The sequence below is a fragment of the Watersipora subatra genome, chromosome 4 (genome assembly GCF_963576615.1).
Source record: "Watersipora subatra chromosome 4, tzWatSuba1.1, whole genome shotgun sequence".
Classification (NCBI taxonomy): Eukaryota; Metazoa; Bryozoa; class Gymnolaemata; order Cheilostomatida; family Watersiporidae; genus Watersipora; species Watersipora subatra.
In genome coordinates, this window is record NC_088711.1 from 39,306,626 (window position 1) to 39,323,624 (window position 16,999).

At 35.5% G+C, this 16,999-nt stretch overlaps 1 protein-coding gene across 1 annotated transcript; it reads left to right on the forward strand.

The window, feature by feature from the left end:
- The first annotated feature begins 467 nt into the window (after positions 1-467).
- Positions 468-14,261, forward strand: LOC137392906 (BTB/POZ domain-containing adapter for CUL3-mediated RhoA degradation protein 3-like). The gene is made up of 5 exons (XM_068079268.1): positions 468-744; positions 8,084-8,247; positions 10,095-10,246; positions 10,683-10,881; positions 13,153-14,261. Exons 1-5 carry the CDS (start codon positions 573-575, stop codon positions 13,327-13,329), a joined length of 864 nt encoding a protein of 287 aa, XP_067935369.1. The 5' UTR covers positions 468-572; the 3' UTR covers positions 13,330-14,261.
- Positions 14,262-16,999: the final 2,738 nt, after the last annotated feature.

Here is a 16,999-nt window from a genome sequence, read left to right on the forward strand (position 1 = left end):
TATTATTATTATACGACTCTGCGACCCATCCCCCCCCCCCCCCGAAGAATAAAAGCAAGCAATTTTATTACCATAACCTTAGTTTTTTTAGGTCTGTATTCACTTCATTGCTTACAGTTGACAAAGAAGTGTGGAACACAGGTTATCGATAGCTTTGCAAGATTTAATGAGAAGCTAACTCTCAGAAAAGGCAAATACATGCATTTGACAAACTGCTATATTAAAGGCTCGTTAATGCATAGCCTGACTATGTAATATCCCTACAATATGAATTTTCTAAACTAATCGTATACCTACTTTCTATCAGCTTTTCACTGGTCGTTTGTAAATTGTTTCGTGTTCTGAAAATGCAAACTGCGGATAATAGAACGAGAGCAAAACTTGAAATCTGAGACAGCCGTTATATTAGATGGCGCCTAGGTTATTTCGGCACATTCGCGTTTTGCTGGTTTCCTGTTCCAAAAATAGCTGATCAGTGTGCTATAAAATACTAGTTGAATGAGATCATGGTTAGTCGTCAGATTTTTATCTGTAAGAAATCACATTCGTTTTTGTAAAATCGATTATTTAGTATGGGTGATAGTAGAGTTGTGGTTTACTCTAGCGGTGCTTCTAATTCCAAATACGTAAAACTCAATGTTGGTGGCACACTTCACTATACGACAATAGGTACATTAACTAAACATGATAATATGCTCAGGGCAATGTTCAGTGGGAGAATGGAAGTTCTGACAGACTCGGACGGTAAGCTTTGGTGTATTATATTATATACTCATTTATATAATATGAGTATATATTATATATATACTCATATTGTACAATCTTCCCAACTCAGTTCTCTAATAGCTAGCGTGTGCTTTACCTACTACATCATTGGCGTGCCCACGACGATTGATTTGGTGCTATGCTCTATTTAACTTGCTAGCTGTGTTGATCTACTTACTTTTTTTAAATATAGGGCAAAATTTTTTTTGCGTTTGGTTGCTTGGTTTGACGCAGTGACGGAACAATGGAGAATAGTGCAACAAACATAAGCTTCGCATAGGCTGGAGTATGCATATGTACTCTTATCAGTTTGATTTTGTCAGGCAAACAAATTGTTTAATCTGTCCTGCAAAAGACTTAATGAACTTATTGCATTAATCCCTGTACATTGTGTGTGTTTTGGTAGGATTTTAGCTTTTAATCAAAGAGTGCTTATCACATAGCATACATCAATGACACAATATGTGTATTGGCAATTTGATTTTAGACAGCTATTATGTTTAAGGAACATGAGGAGCTTGCTCCTTGCATGCTCTTTATCCTTTTCTATCGAACCATTTTCACCTCATTAACCATAGGCCTATGAGTTACTTGACGCACATCAACTGTATGCTGTACACAACAATAATGTTTTATGCGTCAGCCATGCTTATTATAAGGTATTCTCAAATCAACCTGAACCTCTCGATAAAACATCAAACAATTGTAAAAAATTTTAAGTTTGATATATCAACATTTTCAAATTTATATGCGCTAGAGGTTAAAGGCCAAGAGACTGTTTTATGATATTTCAAGTAGTGTTTAGCACAATAAATGTTGTTGTATGCGAACGTTGATATAAAAAAGCCTGTTGCGGATATTGTACTACAGTAAGAAATGACTCATTTGTTTTGTAAATGGAAAAAAGCAAAGTATTGACAACAGGATGCTGGCTTCGAGTTTGACCTTGTATTTGTCAATGTCCGGCGCAAGACAAATTTTCAGTGAACCGCAATTTATTGGTCTGTTAGTTTTTATGTCTTTAAATAGGCAAAGCTCGTTTACTATTACATTTTCAATAAGTTTTTCAATCTGAAAAAGTATCACTTGTGAATGCAGTTTATGACTTTGGGTGCCACCTGCCACTGATCAACTAGCATAATAATAGTAGATGGACCACAAGTGACTACTGTATAATTTAGCTCCTGTCACCTTCAGTCACACGAGACACTAATCATTTATGATGAATTATTGTAAAAGGACTCCATGTCTCTGAAATCTGTGCCAATGTTTGCTAACCTTGGCTTCAAATGTTGCTAAACACATTAACTTCATTAAAAATGGAAATAATAGTAGTCACGTTTGCTAAAAACAGCTTAAAGCTGACCTATTCGGTCACCTCTGGTTTATCGTTACAAATTAGAGCTTAACGACTTCTAAAAAAATCACCAGACAATTTGATGATGCAAATTGACGATTTGTGATATATTACGATATTATTATCAAGTAGAAAATTCAGTTCTTTTAAATATTTTTAGATAGTACAACCTGGAAAAAACTTATGGGTGCGTGATAATTGGAAAAATCTATTTTGTGAATGCGCGTGTGTGGGGAAGATCATGAAATGAGCATATTATAAGACTAGAAGGCCTGTGTATTTCAGTTCCAGTATCGTTTACTCTGAAAATTGTCAGGCGTGAGATAAATCGCTGTTACACGATTATATCGTTTATACGATTGGCGACATCTCTTTAAATGGTGTTGATGTTCAATTCATCTTCTTTAAAAATGGCCACCAAACAATTTAATCGCCATATCACGAAGCGCTTATAAACACAGACAAACAGTTTGTAACATCTTTTTATAACAAACTCAATAATATGAGTAACAGCTCAGCAATAGTTTGCAGATTTATACATTCCATATATACTCATGTATACGCCGATATCTTGCATATGTCAGTAGGTTTTTCAAGACAAAAAATAGCATTATTTTAGCTATTAATCATGCATAATTCGGCTTTGTTATTCCAGAATATTCTGGAATAACTAAATCATATCTAAATCGATTTTTGCTATCCGGAATAAAAACATTACAATCAAAGTTTAGAGTTTTCTTAACATGTTTAAGAAGAGGTTTGGGATGACTCACTTCCGGCAGTATTTTTGTAATGACTGCACACTAAAATCCTAGTTTAGCTTCAAATGTTATCAGTCATGTGTTTGCTACTCTGTGGCAAACACTCATTTGTTTGTTTGTTTGTTTACTCATAAACAAGCAAAAAGGAATACCTATAAAACGACCTCTAATTTAATGTGCATGCCTTAGGCTTAATTCGAATTTACAGATGTAAAATTTTGCTCAGCGTTTTGCGAATATATTACTTGTTATATATTAGAAATGTGCCGGTGGCCGTACAGTATAACAGTGGCAACCGCCATGTTTTGCTTGAAAGTGTCGTCGTAAACTTGTTTACAGGTAATGTATATCATATTTTCACTGTTATTTGATACTTGACATGGTTATTCTGTGAAGTAACTAACATTTATATGATGACTACTGAATGCCTGACATTGCCCAGGTAATAAGAGTGCGCAGAAAATTTATTGTTATTTAACATATATATAACTACATTTACTATTCTAACTTGCACTTCACATCAGGAAAAAAGTGTTCTGTGCAGTTCAAATAAATTAAGAGAAAAATAAAACAACCGTAAAGGTGTTCAAATGTGGAATAATTAGCAAGTAACAGCTACATAAAGTCTGTTTTGCTACGATTGCAATGAACAATGCTTTAATAGTGATGGAATAATACCAACCGAGAAATAATAATAATCATGAGTATGTCGAATGAATAATAACAATGAATGCATAGAAGTGTGTGTATAAAAAAGGTTACTGTTGTAGCAGAAGCTATCTATCAAAACAATGAATACGATAATACCGGTTCCTCTCGATAAAAATGAGATATCAGACTGTCTTTGTCTGGCCGAATGGAGAGAGAATGTAGAAGCAATTCTGATGAGATAACACAATTGTCCATGTGAAAAGTATTCAGCCATTACAGATTTAGCGATCAAACCATAGGAAAAATCGGAAATGGGAGTGTAATAGCACATTTGAAATTGAAACGGCCCATTTAAAAATGACAAATTAAAAAAATAGGTAATGAATAATGGTAAAGAATCTTTCAAAGAAATTGCTAAAGAAAACAAACGCCAAAGGTAATATTAATTAATAATGAACAGTACATGTTTAGCGTGTGCAATTGCCATAAAGATAGATAAAGAGTTCAGAATGGTTTAGCCTAGTGGTTACGCGCGCCTAGTAGTGAATTTGTGGGTTGAATGTCGTGAGTTCAAATCCGGTTAAAGGTGATTTGTTCTTGCTCTAACTTGATCGCTATAACTGGGCAGATGAGATTTATTTTGAGATTTACAAACTTTGAGATTTATATACATAGAATCACCTTACTATGAATGATTGTTAAGGCTTCATACATCGTTGTGTATATTGCATCCATAATAACAAAGTTTTGTTTTCATATTCACATTCTATTCGGCTCGCAGCAACATGTCCATAAACATTACTCATGTGTAACTTGACCCCAAAAATTTTGCCTTAAAATCATCCCCCAGAAACTCAACTTACACGAGTATATAAGTAAGTCTAATTACTGAAGATATATATATATATATGTATATGTATATATATATACATGTATATGTATATATATATATATATATGTATATACATCTTAAAACCTCTAATTGAATGCTATTTCTATTTGAATGCCACCTCTATTTGAATGCCACCCTCTGGTTGAAAGCCACCCTCTATTTGAGCGCCACCCTCTATTTGAACACCACCTCCATTTGACTGCCACTTTGACAATCTTTATGAACCCATAATATCAAGAAAAGTGTTTACAAAATGGTATAATTAATAATGAATCGTTCACATCAATAACCAATTTTCTCATTGTCCAACCCCAAAGCTTTTCGCGTTTTTTTCCTTAAAACTTTGAAAGCAACACCATAGAAAAAATTAAGAACCATCTTAGGCTAATAGCTGTAGTTCCTTGTTTAACGCGGCCTTGATACTTCGAAGTACATATATATAAAAAGCTGTTTACATTTATGATGGTACAAAGATTGCGTTTAGCGAGCAAAACCTTTACGCGTTGCATTTATGCTAAATGCCATGCGTAAAGGTTTTGCTCCGTCAAAACATCGTTTAGCTGCTAATATTGACTAGTTCAACAATGCAGAAGAAGAGTTGAGGTCAGAAGACATTGTGGAAGGTATTGGTCAACCAGAAGATGTTCGGTTCCATCACAATCAACAATCAGAACGCAGCTATCCAAGCGAACTATGCAAATATTTTTGTTTTAAAAACCTTAATTTTTGTTTCTGCATGTAATATAAGTATGGTTTGTTGATGAATATATATATTTGTAGCATTTGATAGATTATCATCATATAATTTGTAAATTTGCAGATTTATAACATATTATTTGATAGCATCGTTGTGGTAATCTGATCTTACAATTAATCGACGCTCGTAACTCCTTCTATTGCACATGAAAAGCTAGTTTTGGCTGCAAACTGTAGCAAACATATCAATGAGTGCAATGAGCTCTTATGCAACATTGGTAAATGGGGATATAAAATGAAAATATGTTTTCAAATTCCGAATGAAATAAAAAGTGAAAACTCCAACCAATTGCAAAGCAGGATTTAAGTTATAATATCATAGCAGGTTAATTGCAAGCAGTAGATATCAACTGGTAGAGCTAGTTCTTGATTTCTCAATGCATATTTATTAAGAAATTTTTTACAAGTTGGAGGCAGATTTATGGCATCCAAAAAGTTTATAATATCGCTCCACCGAAAAAAAAGGGCAAAATATAGGTGACATTCGCTACACCCGTATGGGCTAAATTTATCTTCATAAAATTCTGACAAGTCATTTAAAACATACAACGCCAGCCTCTATTTGAACGCCACCTCCAGTTGACCGCTACTATAGAGGAATAGTTGAAAAATATAGCACCATGGCGTTCAATTAGAAGTTTTACGGCATATATATATACATAGGCTACTCGTCGAATGCTCGGCATTAACGTTAAAAACAGCTTATAAACAGTTGCAGGTAATGTAGTTGCTTGCCATTAGCCTGGCACATTGCCAATGGCTAATTTGAGTAAGCTAGTATTGCTAACCTTACTCATAAGAACTATGAGAGCAAGCATTAAATGATGTTGCACCATAACGCAGTGCGGTATGCGTATTTTCACCCACATAGCGACATATATCGCCCAATGAATCCATCAATCTTGCATAGCTCGTTTAGCATATCGTCTGGGGTAACGCATTTAGCGTTAGCATAACGGGAGGTTCCGAGGTCAAATCTTTCACGATGCGGATTTTTTATACTAAGATTTTAATAGCTCTAGCTAGACAGGCAGACATCCGAACAGATAACAAACTTTGAGATACATGTATAGATATAAGATATATACGTATATATTGATCTTTCGAATAGAAAACTTATTTATTGGTGTATTTAACAAGGACACTTTAGTTACCAAACCATGTATTTTAAATACGTTTTTAAAAATGTAAATAAATAATAAAAATAACAACTTTTTGTTACACTAATGTAACAGTTATGTACAGATGATGTAACACTGATGTAACAGTTGTTTGTTACACTGATGTAACAGTTATTTGTTCCAATGTAGTGATCATTTTTAAAACCAGTTTCAGAATTGGAGCAACATTTCATATGACATATTTGCAAGGCATCGTGGGATTAATTCACATGTTAAAAATGGAGTCAATTAATTTGTAAGATAAAAGTATCAAACATTTTCCTTGGTTCTTTATCGCTGATCTTTTCAATTTTTTACCTCTCTGTTGCAAGCAGTGTACTACTTAGTCCAGCACTTCTGTTACATCTTTGTCATTTAGTCTGGCAGTCTTAACGGGTAGCTAAAATATATTATGCATTATCAAGACTTCTTTAAAAATTAACATTTATAAAATAGATTTTTAGATAATGACCACACAATGACTCAATAGGACCATATTGAGTCATTGTGTGGTTCGGCATATAATTTTTTATGAGTTTTGGAACGTAATTTGACTAGCTGTTCGCCAAGTCCATTTTTGCTCACTTTTCTTTCCTTTTATGTGGAGTTTTATTATGTATTAAACTTGTGCTACTGCAAACCAACCGTTTTTGCTGCTCTCCAGACATTGCTATTGTGTAGTAATGCATTCATTTTTAGTACAATGTATTTTAGGATAATATTATCAACGCTTTTCATTAAAGATAAACCTTTGTAGATATTTAGTAGATTGTTACTATAGGTTGTTAGCAGATGTTCCATGGTGTGTGTCCATTGCCTGAGTTGAAGTTGTATTGAGCATGTTGGCAAAAATAGCTGTGCTATATAGCTATGCTATATAGCTAACTGAGGACTCAAGTAATTGCTATTAAACTTGATCTACGTATGTAGCAAAAGTTAGTTTATGATCTCGTCTGTTGGCACCACATTTTTTATGAAGTGCTGGTTCAGCACACTCTATTAGCTTCAGCAATAAAATTGGGTTAGTATTAGCCGATTGTCTCACGAAAAACCTCGGTTTAAAAATAAACTTGCACAAGATTTTTACAGATAGTGTCAGTAATTTTTATCGTTGGAGATTCTTTATTCTATCGATTTATTTGCAACTATAGACGTCGTAATCGTATTTTCGTTTGGTCTTAGCGTGTTAACCACTATCAAATTTTGTCGATTTCAATCTTGGCACATCCTGGCAATCAGATTACCTCAAACATTAAAAACAATCGCAATTGGCAATATCAATACTTTTTTGATATATTCCACTAAAATGTCGTGCAAGTTCATCTTTAAGCAGAGCATAGAGTTGATTTCAGCTTCTTTCTGTGGAATTCAGGGGTTGTATCGCATGAAGCATTGAGATCGGCAAACTCTGATGATCTTAGCAGAATAGCGAGTTGGCTTCAGCTTTCACTCCAGCTTTCTAATCTATTTGCTTAAATGAAATAATGACACTTGAGTCATTTATCAATTCATGGAACATCAGCATCTCGTTTTGTGAGCAATGCAGGCTTTTATATTATTTACATACACTACATTAAACCAATTCCAAAATTATTATTTTTTAATTACAAAGTTTTCAAGGTGGACATTTTTAGTTAGTGGTTTACCGGGCTTGTAATTATATCCTTGAGATGCGCTGTGAATTTGAAACCTTCAAAAGTGTTTCTTGTAATTGGAGATTTCTATTCTATCTCTGTTTTAGGTTGGATACTCATAGACAGATGTGGTAAGAACTTTGGCCACATTCTTAATTTCTTACGGGATGGTACTGTGCCCCTTCCTGATTCACGAAGGGAAGATTTGCTGGAGATTCTCACAGAGGCTAAATACTACTGCATACAGCAGCTCGTGGAGCAGTGTGAGCTGGTGAGCGGAGAGGGATGTATGACTGATAGTAGTTATAACTGTTGGTATGGGTTCAGAGATTTAAATTGAAAAACCAGATTGCTGTATAGCTAAAATCGAGTCATCAGGTGACCAGAGGCATGTTTTAAATCTCCTTCAAGTGTGTCTGCTTTGCTCATGCATGAGTAGACGTTATTCCCTCGGCACTTGGAGGCTCACCATTCGCCGGATTCAGTACATTTCGGTTCAAAAATATTAATTAAATTATTAAAGAAAGTTTATTAAAAACACATTAAAAATGTATAGTTATACATAAAATACATTTACAAACATGTTACTTCCTTCTCACAGCAAACCCAGTTAATCGCAAGTCCGAACATTCAGACCAGATGACGTCCAAACTATGTCCGTACTTTGTAAGTACATTCTCTGGCTCAAAATACTGGGACTGAAGTTGAAATACAAACTGAAAGTCAATCAATATAACTTCCATTTATTCACTTATTATATAGGAAATAAATACAATATGTTTAGAAAGCAGTTCATGTGTTCTGGTGTTAAAATTGGACTCATACATATACTTTAAAAAGTCAGTTTCAATTTTTGTGGACTTTCCCTTATCGCCGGGGAAGCCGGTCCTTAACTGTGAAAAGTGAGGGATTACTGTGACTTTAATCTAGATTAAGAGTGCACAACTCCTGTCTAATTAGTAACATTAACTCCTTATTGAGATCAATTGGAAATGATAAGCAATGCAAAAACATTAAAAATTCTTTTCAAAAAAATCATTTGTAAAACTTTAAATAATCTGTAAGTTTTTAAGTCACTTTTCCTCATTTGTGTTCCTAAGTGAATTCCATTCCTCAAGGGTTCTGCGTGTTTACAGGACGACCAAGCAAATAGACAGTTCATGTTTTAAAAATATGTTTTCTAACTTTGGTGAGATTTTAGAATTATGTAGTAACTTGAGGCGACATATACGCTTAGCGGTTTTCAAGTTCGACTAACTTAAGTTTTTACAAAGTTTTAACAATCACTGTACGATTATCATCTAGTTTATAAATAGACTAATTTGAGTTGCGCCGTATTTAAAAATATGCCTACATCTGTCTTAAAAGAAAGTCGGTCAGTGTATGTTTGTGTCGTAGATGAATAAACATGGTTAATAGCCGGAGTAACAACTTGGAAAGAGTCTCTTGTTACAATTTCCAATCACCTTTTGTGTGATTGAGCAGGATTCACTGTTAACACTTAGTGGTCAGGATTATGCAATGTGCATTAGGTGGGGCAATTCAAGTCCATCCATTTTCTATAGCGTTGTCTATCTGTGTAATTGTTTTAGTTTGGGAGTGTTTGGATAGTAGAGGTTTTACTGTCATGCATTGTTTGGAGGAGTTAGTCGGTGCTGCTGTAGTCACGTACATATATAAGCCTTTCTAACACCTTTGATTATGTCTGACTTAGGATAACAGATACCATCTATGACCTGGTTTTACTATAATAACTGATGTAGACAGCTTGTGCTAGTTTATGTTAGTCAGTCGTGGAAAACAAATTGGTTATAAACTGCGATCAGCTTGGAGATACTTCGGCGCTTGTCAGCTCACTGTGATCAAAAACTGATCACAGCTCACCTGTGATAATAAACTAAATGATTAACAGAGGTGTTACTTCTAAATAGGCCTTGTAGCCTAAATATGTTTTTGTTTGCTACTTTAGCAAAATGGTTTGGTGCTGAAACTATATTGATTTGAGTAATCGACAGAAAAAATATACGTAAAATAGGCACTGCCAGACGGCACTAAAAATATTCATAATAGTTCTGTGCTGATAGCATAAATAGTCACTCGCTGTTCTCCGTTCTTCAGGCTCTGAAGACCTCAAAGGAGGAGTATGTTCCAGCATGCAGAGTTCCACTGATCACTTCAGCCAAAGAAGAACAGCATATAATCTCGACGAGCAGACGGCCTATAGTCAAACTTTCCTGTAACCGTCACAACAATAAATATTCCTATACTAGGTAGGCGTGGACCTCTCTTATTTAGCCACCATATCAAAGGTAACCAAACATTGTGGCAGTGAGATTTTCAAACTCATACGTAGTAATTAAAAACTTTTTATTTAAAAACTAAAATTTAAATTTAAAAATTTGAAGGAACTCCTAGTATAGCCAGTTTCATCAGCCAATAAGCGAGCTTGTGTAAACTATGGTTTGTATAGTCATGAAATGCTTATATTCATCTCGTCAGCGTAACATGTAGCAAATAGTACTTATGGGGAGACAAATCCAAATTTGTTTTGAGATCAAACAAAATATGAAAGCGAGTAGATTATGGTTTAATGGAGAAAAGGAAAATTTTATACAAACTCTTTGGGAGTTATTGTCTCAATGAATTCATGTAGAAATCACGGTCTGTATCATTTTTATTGTTCATAATGCTGTCATTTGTTTACAGTAATTCCGATGACAACATTTTGCGTAATATTGAGCTCTTCGACAAGCTATCATTACGGTTTAGTGAAAGAATACTTTTCATGAAGGATGTGCTTGTGAGCAATGAGATATGCCTCTGGTCATTCTATGGAAACGGACAAAAGATTGTAGATGTAGACTGCACATCGATTGTGTATGGACAGGATAAAAAACATACGAAGGTATGCCAAACACTCGATGTAGTTCTTTAGTTGGTGTAATATATGTGCAGTTATTGTAATATAGGTCGAATAGCACAAACTGGTTGGCAGCAGCTTTGCGTGATCCTATTATAACATGAGCTATAATATGTTGTTACATATTGTGGCATATTTTCTTTAGGATAGAATACTAGCACTAGATCGGGCTTCCTATATCTAGTCACAAAATTAATTGCACTTTTGCTGTTGGAAAGTAGGATTTTTTTTTGAATGTGCTGTAGTAGTTATTTAACTGATAGATGATTATTGTGGCATATGTAATCCTCACTTGGGTCAGCCCTCCCTATAACCAATCAAAAGCTCTGTGTCAGCCCTCCCTATAACCAATCAAAAGCTCTGTGTTAGCCTTCACTATAACCAATCAAAAGCTCTGTGTCAGCCCTTCCTATAACCAATCAAAAGCTCTGTGTCAGCTCTCCCTATAACCAATCAAAAGTTCTGTGTCAGCTCTCCCTATAACCAATCAAAAGCTCTAAGTCAGCCTTCCCTATAACCAATCAAAAGCTCTGTGTCACCCCTCCCTACAACCAATCAAAGCTCTGTGTCAGCCCTCCCTATAACCAATCAAAAGCTCTGTGTCAGCCCTCACTATAACCAATCAAAAGCTCTGTGTCAGCCCTCCCTATAACCAATCAAAAGCTCTGCGTCAGCTCTCCCTATAACCAATCAAAAGCTCTATGTCAGCCTTCCCTATAACCAATCAAAAGCTATGTGTCAACCCTCCCTATAACCAATCAAAAGCTCTATGTCAGCCCTCTCTATAACCAATCAAAAGCTCTGCGTCAGCTCTCCCTATAACCAATCAAAAGCTCTATGTCAGCCTTCCCTATAACCAATCAAAAGCTATGTGTCAACCCTCCCTATAACCAATCAAAAGCTCTATGTCAGCCCTCTCTATAACCAATCAAAAGCTCTGTGTCAGCCCTCCCTATAACCAATCACAAGCTCTGTGTCAGCATGTTTAAATTTTGTAATTGACCCATTATTAAGGTCTATATTTCTGGTATGTAAAGTCATTAGTTCAGTCTTTCACTGTTTGTAGTTACCAGCTCTTTAGAAGTTATCAGCTCTTTAGAAGAAACCTGTTACTATTATTAGAGGCTATTTAGCCTAAATGAATCTTTCATATTTATGTAACTTTTGAGGATTGTCTGTTCATTTGTTATCTCCATGGATGAAAAGTTCCTGATGACATCATGTTATGGATTATTAATAGTTGAACTGCGATGATATAATGTTATTAAAGGCATGACTGACATACCCTAGGACACCTATGTATTCGCCTCATCTAACTTTCGCGTTTTCCCGTAGTCATCCTCTCGCGAAAATTTCATGAGCGAAACTAAACTATCATAACAAACGAGCGAAAACGCGAAATTACATAGCTCTGTTCATTAATAGTCCAAGAAACAAATGGCAGCAAGCGATCAAATTGCATTATCGATCTCGCACACACAATTCTACCTGCGGTTCACAATTACAAACTAGTCCCAAATTTAAAAAAAATTTCTTTTCGGTGAACCGAACCTTAGGAATCTAATTATGTTTGTTCCACTGCATTTATTTTCACATCACTATATTTTTGCACTCTACAGAGCTGCGAAATTAAGTTGCAGCGAAATTTTACTCTGTGTGCTACTCACGAAACTAAATACTAGCGAAATATAAGTGTCCTAGGGTAGTTGATATAATAGTGTGTCTACCAGTCGCTCATTCATAATTATATCTACTATTTATCACTCATCTTGTTCAGCTTCTAGAAGGGTCTGGAAGCTGTGTTGCTTAAACAGACAGCGCAGACTATAATTAAGCATAAGAAAGCCATGAGTTTGTTGGGATGAAAACCATATCATGTTGTCATTGCGATAAACTCAGCCATTTGAATGACAGGAAGTGATGGCATATGTCATCATCATAGCATTTGCGAAAAAAAGTTTGGTCTTTGTTCGTAGGCTGAAAAATCTTAGGTAGGCTTTATTGAGTTGACTTTGGTGCGTCGACCTTGATGTGTCGACCTTGATGCGTTGACCTTATATTAATTAGTCTGCTGTCATGTCAATTATATGACTTACAGCATTTCATGTTTTTATTATTTTTCATAATCGTGGTACGTATGTCACAATTTTGGTTTGCTCTCCGGAGTTTTCTCTTTCAAATTTAGCTTACTATAATATCAAGCTCCTAGAGTTTTAGCAGCTTCTCTTCATGGTTTATGAAACCTCGTGTCCTCAGGTGGAGTTTCCTGAAGCACGGATATATGAGGAGACACTAAACAGCTGGCTGTATGAAAACAGAGACTCTTTGCCGGACTCTGAGCTCATGAAAGCCACCATGTCTCTCGGGCTCAACAGTGAGAAAGAAGAAAGAGAAAGAGTGGAGCGTGGTGTTGATCGCCTTCGCCGGAAATAATAGCCTTGGCAGACAATCGTGATGTCCACCGCAATCTAATATAGAATGTATGCTTAGTCAGTTCCTAGTGTCTGTTATCTCTGGTTAGTGAGACCCACAGGCTACGCTTTCTGTTAGCATTTACTGGGTTATTAGTTGGAGTTATCTGTCCAGAGGAAATAACTCTTAGTCAATTCTATTTATTGAGAAAAATAGCTAGCACTCATGATGCAAATGATGTAAGTAACAAGCATTGTTGCGATCCAGATTCGATATAAGCTTTTTTAATTCACTTTTTAGGCAGCTGGTCTGTCAAGTCCGGCAGCGTTATATTTCTGTCTATTTATGTAGCCTAATTTAAAATTTATCTAATAATCTGTCGTATTTTCCCTGCTCGCTGTTGGGATAAAATCTGCTGCTGAAATCTGAGCTGCTGCTTTTGTGTCTTTTGTTGAGATTTTGTTAACTCACTGTTTTGTGTTCTACTGTACTACTGCTTCAGATACCTCCAGGTATTTAGACTGGTTATAGGGTTCATCGAACCACACAAACCATTACGTACATGAAGTAATGGGAAGAATATCACAGATATTTTACTATGCAGTAAAGAAAAAGTAGCTAGGGTGCTACTAGACCTCACAATCTGGTCATGATTTGCTTAAGAGAAGAAAGAGTCTATCCTTGAGCTCAATTTACCTGCCTTGGTACAAGCATTGCGATGATATTTTGGCCTCCAAATGTGGACCAGCAAATGTAGATAAACATTATGCATAAAAATATGCTGTTAGGTGCCGACTCTCACACAGAAGGTTCAGACATATTCTTGGAATGATGCCTTGTAGTTCGCTTTCCTTTGAGAAGATAAATTTTTGTGCTTGCTAGATCTGCTCATCCGCACTTTTTTATTGGAATTTGAAGCTCACCATCGCTGGCCAGTGCCCTTTTCAACTCTAATAAGATATGGATTTTAGGTCGAGCACAAACCAGCCAGTGCCACCAAAAAAGAGACAAACAAGTTTCTGTTTTATAGTGTAACAAGTTTGCAGCAAAACAATAGTCAATTTGTGATATTACATATATATACATGTATATTCCAAATGATCTCCAATTATTAAACAAGCATGTGTCATAAAGCATGAAAGCTGAGTAGTTGCAGTATTTTCATGTTGGCATGCTGAGGTGTATGAGATTAGTATGCAGAGTTGCATTTTCCTGCTCATTTTCTATGGTAAGCAAGGCCTCTACAAAGAATATCATCCATGTTAGAATACTGTCCACACCGTGAGCTGTTACATTTGTCACTCAAGTTTATAGTACAACTTACAAGAAATATTAGAATAAAACAAATGAGTGAAACCTTGGAAAGAAACAATTAGGTTCATAATCTGTACATCGGAAATAAATTTTATTTTAATTGCAGCGATTACTTGTCAAACCATTTAATTTGTTTAATGTTATGTTCTTTTTAATTCTTTAAAAGCTCTTTTAAATGTTTGTGTTGTTGCTAGAGAGGGTGCTTATAAAACGATTATCAATGCAGTGCGTTTCAAATGGGTTCGAAGCTTCAATTATTCGGAGTTACACTACACAGATCTTTCCAAGATTCGCGATGTTGCCTTCTAAACAAAAGTTGCTAAGACTCGCTTTCGAGTCGCTTTTTTATTCATGCATAGTCAACTAGTTGCACAAAAAAATTGATTATTTCGGCATCCTCGTATGAACAACCCATCTTTGGCATGTTAATGTAAAGGCAAAAACTCAAGCTGTAGTGAGTAGCAGTGGAACGTTTTTGTAACAGAGACCCGTGTGCTGAAGTTCTTTTACCCCACTGGAGAGAGTTTAGCCGATTATTATTGATTTGGATCCAATGGAAGTGAGCATCTCTGTAGGATCCACAAGAAATGAGCATTTCTGTGATGTCAATGTACACTCGTAGGAAATACCTTTGCAAAAATTTAGTGAAAATGGTGTCAAATGTGTTTGGATTTACCGCTGGTGTGATTTGTAGTGGGATTTCCCGCTTGTATGACTTGTAGTGGAAGTAACTCCAAACCCATTTGAAGCATGAAAATGACCTGATTGCAGCCGAAGCGAAAGAAAGCTCGAGTACTCATGTCTCAGTTTCTAGACGATTCAGACAGAAGTATTTTAAAATATGAACAAAATGCTATACAGCAATTTTAATTAGAACAATTAAATATTTTCGCACAATAAAAGTTGAGCAGAAAATATAATTAAAACTAACAGTATTGAATTGATATAGATTATATTATAGGCTTACTTGCAGCAAAATTCACATTTCAGTTATATAGTATCATAAGGTTCACCATGTCTTACTCTGTTGTGTTGTAGGTGCAAAATATGTGGAAATGTGATTACAAGCTCTTAAAAGCTCAAAAACAAACAGTTAATCGCAGCCATCACGAAAACGCCGTAGTTTGGAATCTCTTTATTTCAATAACGGACTCAAACATTGTGATCATTGTTTTGACACGCGATGTTATCACGTGAAATTAAAGGTCAATGAAAGGCTCAAAAGGAAATGTCTCGTAGCACTAGTTTAAGACAAAACTTCAGGTTCTACCGGAAAGCACGTATCAAGTATAGATGCTAGGTACTTAATAGTTTCATTTCAGACTGGTGTAATCGTCTAGTCGTAATCTGATCATGTGACCCTTGCTTCCTGCTAAATAGCCGAACTTTTTCTGCAGCCTTTTTCAACTATCGCAGGTGTCAACAGGCTCCTCATGTTTATCAGATGATGATATACACTCCTTCAAGACAAGGTTAAAAAATTTAATTAATTTTTAGGTTAGGTTTTGAGGTATCAGTGCTCAAAGTGACAGCATTACAATGATGATGAAATAGACGTGTAAAGACAATAGACATGGTTTTATTGAATGTGTGAAGTATATTTGTGAAAATATTTCGACGAATGAAGTTGCATGAAAGTGTAAACAGGAGCCATCATGTTCAGCTACGTCCCATTTGAGCCGTTTTGGAAAGGGATTCCAATCTACGACATTTTCGTGATGGCTGCGATTAACTGTTCGTTTTTGAGCTTTTAAGAGCTTGTAATTGCATTTCCACATATTTTGCACCTACAACACAGTAGAGTAAGACATGGTAAATTTTTTGATACCAAATAACTAACGTGAATTTTATTGCAAGTCAACCTTCAACTGTATGGTCTTTTAGCTGAGGTACAGCACGACTTTTCATACATAGCCTGAGGATCAGAAAGCCGCACAGTATGATATAGCTATTAACAGATGCCTGCTGATGATAGCCAATCACACGTACCAAATAAACTTTTGCCAAATTGTAAAGCTGGTTACTCGAAGACATCACATCACTAAAATCTGCTACAGCTCTATATGCTATATACGAAAAACTTCATGTTGCTGTAATTTCAAATTGTTGAGCATATATCTTGAAAGCTGTGTAAATGTAACAATGGTTGTGGGTTTGATGAAGCAGCATGGTAGGAAAACTCCAGTTATTGTAAATGCCTGAGCCAGTATTGACAAGGCTTTCCTGTGAACTGGGAGTGAGTTAGTATGAGACGCTACTTTTCATCAAGCAGTACTAATTTAATTTTAGAAAAAGCATGTAAAAAGTGGAAAGGGGGGGACGAAAAATATTTTCTAACACGTATAAATGCCACACATAGAGTATGTACCTCAATCTT